Source organism: Tupaia chinensis, unplaced genomic scaffold (assembly GCF_000334495.1).
Source record: "Tupaia chinensis unplaced genomic scaffold, TupChi_1.0 Scaffold143793_1, whole genome shotgun sequence".
Taxonomy (NCBI): domain Eukaryota; kingdom Metazoa; phylum Chordata; class Mammalia; order Scandentia; family Tupaiidae; genus Tupaia; species Tupaia belangeri.
Window position 1 is genome coordinate 17,021 of NW_006203643.1, and position 5,517 is coordinate 22,537.

The 5,517-nt window shown below is 39.6% G+C and overlaps 1 protein-coding gene across 1 annotated transcript; it reads right to left on the reverse strand.

Moving 5' to 3' along the window:
* Positions 1-5,039: 5,039 nt before the first annotated feature.
* Positions 5,040-5,400, reverse strand: LOC102472251 (60S acidic ribosomal protein P2-like). Its single transcript, XM_014582758.1, is given in 2 exon segments — positions 5,040-5,169; positions 5,171-5,400. Coding segments are annotated over 2 exon segments (345 nt in total). The 5' UTR covers positions 5,386-5,400.
* Between the last annotated feature and the right edge of the window lie 117 nt (positions 5,401-5,517).

Below are 5,517 nucleotides of genomic sequence, written 5' to 3' on the forward strand. Positions count from 1 at the left end.
AGATTTTTGCCATATTGTGAGGGTGCTTTCCAGAGAGTGATAAAAAGAACGAAAGGAGAAATCACCCCCCAGAGGGGATGGCCATCCCACAATCCCTTTGCTTCCACTCTCCTCTTTGGGGTTTTGGGCATGCTTGCCAGAGAGTGATAAAAAGAAGGATAGGAGAAATCATCCTCCAGAGGGGATGGCCATCCCACAATCCCTTTGCTTCCACTCTCCTCTTTGGGGTTTTGGGCATGCAAACACATGCCACGGTTTGAGTCTCAGACCCAGTGGCTTAAACTTATGCCGGGTGCATGTCTGTGCATGCCCAAGATCCAGAGAGGAGAATGGAGAAGTGATTGAGGCATAGCCATCCCCCCTGGGGGGGGGGGAGATTTTTTGCTTTATGTCTCTCTGTCTCTCTCTGTCTTTCTGACTAGTGCACACGCCCCATAGCAAAAACCTCTCAAAAAAAATTCTCAACAAGAAAAAATTCTCCCTGTCTTTCACCATTAACAAAAATCAACTCAAAATGGATCAAAGATCTGAACCTAAGACCTCAAACTATAAAACTACTGATGGAAAATACTGAGGAAACTCTGGGAGACACTGGGGTAGGCAAAGACTTTTTAAATAAGACTCCTAGAGCATGGGCAAAGATCCCTAAAATAAAAAAGTGGGACTATATCAGATTAAGAAGTCTCTGCACAGCAAATGACAACAGTAATTAGTGTGAATCGACAACCCTCAGAATGGGAGAATATTTTTGTAAATATTTTGTAATTCATATACAACAACATGTAACAAAGATTATTCATTACGATCAGATAGGCTTTATTCCAGGGATGCAAGGGTGGTTCAACATATGCAAGACCATAAATATAATACACCATATTAATAGAAAGAAATGTTAAAAAGTATGATAATTTCAACTGATGCACAGAAAGCATTTGATAAAATACAACATCCTTTCATGATTAAGACTCTCAGTAATATTGGTATAGAAGGGTCATTTCTCAACACAATAAAAGTCATCTATGAAAAACCTATAGCTAACATTATACTGAATAGGAAAAAACTAAAAACTTCTCCACTAAAAACTGGTACTAGACAAGGCTGCCCACTTTCTCCACTACTTTTTAATATAGTGCTGGAAGTCTTAGCCAATGCAATCAGAAAAGAGAATAATATAAAAGGCATTCACATAGGCAAATAAGAGTTGAAAATATTTTTATTTGCAGATGACATGATGGTATACTTAGAAGACCCAAAGGTTTCCATAAAAAAAAGCTTTTTGAAATAGTAAATGAATACAGTAAAGTGATGGGATAAAAAAAAATCAACATCCAAAAATCTATAGCATTTCTATATATGCACAACAAGTTGAACAAAATAGAGCTGAAGAAAGGAATCCCTTTTACCATAGCCACAAAATGTGTAAGATACCTAGGGATAAACCTAACAAAGGAAGTCAAAGACCTTTACAAAGAACACTATGAAAATCTTAAAAAAAGATATTGAAAGTGAGATAAAAAAAAGTGGAAGGACATCCCATGTTCCTGGATTGAAAGAATTAACATAATCAAAATGAAAATTCTACCCAAATTAATCTACATATATAATGCAATTACAATCAAAATATCAGAGATGTTCTTCACAGATCTAGAAAAGAAAATCATAGAATTTGTTTAGAATCATAAAAGATCTTATATTGCCAAAGCAATCCTACACAAGAAGAGTGGAGTGGGTGACCCCAAAATATACTATAAAGCTGTGATAATCAAAACAACATGGTATTGGCACAAAACAGACAGGCGAGCGACCAGCAGTTAGCGTAATGGCTATGCCACTGGACTCCTATGTAGTCGACAGCGGTTCGAGTCCCAGACCGGTGGCTTAAACTCACGCCGGGTGCATGTGCGTGCGTGCCCAAGATCCTGAGAGGAGAATGGAGGAGAAGGGATTGCAGCGTGGCCATTCCCCCTGGGGGTGGATTTCTCGCTTTCTGTCTCTCTGTCTGTCTGGCAAGCACATGCACCCTATAGTTAAAACCTCTCAAAAAAAAAAAAAGACAAGTGAACTAATGGAATAGAAGAGAGACCCCAGAAATAAACCCCAAAGTTTACAACCAGCTGATTTTTGACAAAAGATATCAGTCAATCCAGTGGGAAAAGGAAAACCTCTTTAGTAAACAGTGCTGGAAAATCTGAGTATCCACCTGTAGGAAGATGAAACTGAATTCTTATCTTTCACTATTAACAAAAATCAACTCAAAATGGATCAAAGGTCTGAACCTAAGACCTCAAATTATAAAACTACTGATGGAAAATACTGAGGAAACTCTGGGAGACACTGGGGTAGGCAAAGACTTTTAAAATAAGACTCCCAGAGCATGGGCAAAGATCCCTAAAATAGAAAAGTGGGACTATATCAGATTTAGAAGTCTCTGCACAGCAAACGACACAGTAATTAGTGTGAATCGACAACCCTCAGCATGGGAGAATATTTTTGTAAAATATGTCTCAGACAAGGGACTGATGACCAGAATACACAGGGAACTCAAGCAGCTTACCTGAAAAAAAAAAAAAAAAAATATTCAATACAAATTAAAGATGGGCAAATGAACTGAACAGACAACTCTCTAAGACATATGCACATCCAAAAAAATATGAAAAAAATGTTCAAAATCCCCTATCATTAAGGAAGATGTAAATCAAAACCACAATGAGATACCATCTAACCCCAATCAGAATGGCTAAGATTTAAAAAATAAAGAATAATAAGTGCTGGCAAGGGTGCAGTGAAAAGAGAACTCTCCTATCCTATAGGTGGGAATGTACATTAGTAGTTAATGTGGAGAATAATATGGAAGTTTCTCAAACACCTACAAATAGAACTACCACAGGATCCAGCAATTCCACTCCTAGGTATCTATCCAAAGGATAGGAATACATTCAGTAAAAAAAAAAAAAAAATCACTTGTACATCCAAGTTTATTGCAGCCTTATTCACAATTCCTAGAACATGAAATCAACTTAAATATCCAAGAACAGAAGAATATATTGACAAAGTGTAGCACATATACACTTTGGACTACTACTCAGCCATAAAAAGCAATGAGACACTGGCATTTGATAGAAAGGGAAGAATATGAAAGATTTAATTCTAAGTGAAGCCAGCCAGACTACAAAAGAAGGCACTGTATGTCCCTACTTAATATGTACCAAATTTTTCTGCACTCTACGACAGAAACTGAAAAATTGGAAGGTATAAAATCATGGAGGAAGGACCAGCAGATGGCGTAATGATTAAGTTGCTGGACTCCCACATAGTCAACCATGGTTCACATACCAAACCCAGTGGCTTAAAATTCATGCCAGGCATGTGTGTGTGTGTTCCCAAAATCCTGAGAGCAGAACAGAGGAGAAGGGATTGCAGTGTGGCCATCCCCTCTGGGAGGTGATTTCTCGCTTGCTGTCTCTGAAAAGAAGAAATATTGGAGGGCATAAAAGCAGTTAAAATAGTTATGTATGCTGAAGACAGTGTGGAATGATGGGAGTGGAGAGAAGGGAAGAGTATAGACAAGGATAGCAAGAGAACAAATAGACATGACATTAGTGGGACCAGAAATGGTTTATTCCCTGTTGGTCATAACAAGTATCTCAACTGGACTGCTCTTAGAAGTATTTCATGTTAGGTAAATTCTCTTTACAAGCCAAATGGTATATAGTGATTAAATGTTTAAAAAATAATGAGAATAAATAAATAATAATAATAATAATAATCTGGAAAAAAATTATGAAAAGCTATTTGATGATCATGATGATGATGTGGATAGTAATGTCTTTGTTATGCATGGTAATCATGCTGGAAAAAGAAATGTAATACACTGTAAAGATATACGTGATTCAATATAACATAAAAAAGATTACGATAATAATAAACTTAAATTTAAAAAAGAGAACCACTGGCCTAGAAAATGCTACATTCATATTAAAGAAGTAAGGTTGTGACCACATAAATATTTACAACTGACACTAAGACGGACAACTTCAGAGCTGACTCCATAGCCTCGTGGTTAAGGCAGCTAGATCCCACAAAGCCAACCATGCAGTTTGAGCCCTGGACCCAGTGGCTTGAGAAACACACCAGGCACACATGCCCCAGATCCCAAAAGGAGCAAGAAATCAGGAGAAGGGATTGCAATATGACCATTTACCAAAGGAGGGTTACTTTCCTCTCCCTTTCTCTGTCTCTCTGGAGAGTGCACATGCCCTGCAGGAAAAAAAAAAAAAAAAAGAAATAAAGAAACATAAGGAAAGATTAGTAACTCTGTACTGCTGTTGTTTGTTATCATCAACCAACTTACTTATGGAAATATTTCATAAGAATTTTGGTCATTGTTTTCTGAGTTTCAACATATAGTTAAAAACAAGAGCACAAATTTTCAAGGACATCCCATGAAATATACACATTGTAAGCCCAGCTACAGCAATGTGCCTGTCATGCTATCACTTAGGAGGCTGGAAGCTGAAGGGAGTTGGGGTTCTGTTCCAGGCCAACCTGAACTTGTTGGGCAGAGTTGTACAGACCCCTGTAATGCCAAGTAATTGCAAGGCCAAGGCAGGAGGATTGCAGCACAGAGAGATTCCATCAAAAACACCTATCTCTCTCTCTCTCTTTCCTTTTGTCTCTGCCTCTCTCCCTCTTGTGAAGAGGGAAAAAAGCATGCACTTTCTAAAATCTTCATATTAATAACTTTTTTTTTAAGGTTTTGGCCATAGAGCACATGTACTCGCCACAAAGAGAAACAATAAGAAGGAAAGTGAGAAATCACTCCCCAGAAGGGATGCCGTGCTTCAATATCCTCTTTTTCATTATCCTCCTAGGATTTAGGGCATGGATGCACATTGTCCAGCATGATTTTCAAGCCCCCAGGTCCAGGACTTGAACCACAGTAGGCCATGTGGAAATCCAGCACCTTAACCACCACACCACCTGCTGGCCCCCATATATTTTTTTTATATGTAAAAAGGTTTTATTTGTAAGGCAGCAGTTTAATCAAATAGGCCAAATCCCATGTCATCATCTGACTCTTCGGACTCCTCCTTCTTCTCATCTTTCTTCTTTTCAGCTGCAGCAGGGGCAGAACCAGCAGCAGGGGCTGCAGAGCCTGGAGCTTCAGACAGCCACAGCCCTACCAGCGGGCACACTGGCCAGCTTGCCAACACCCTGGGCAATAACGTCTTCAATGTTCTTTCCGTTCAGCTCACTGATGACTTTGTTGAGCTGGTCGTCGTCCGCCTCGATGCCCACACTGTCCAAGATCTTCTTGATGTCCTTGGTGCTGGAGGAGGTATTGCCCCCAAGGGTGGCCAGCAGGTAGGAGGCGCCGTAGCACATCTCAGCAGCAGCGGACAGGCCTCCTCGCGCATGCGACCTCGGCGGCATCAACGAGCGAAAGGCCCCATATTGATAACATTTTAGGGACCAGCAGATGGTGTAATGGCTATGTCGCTGGACTCCCATGTAGTC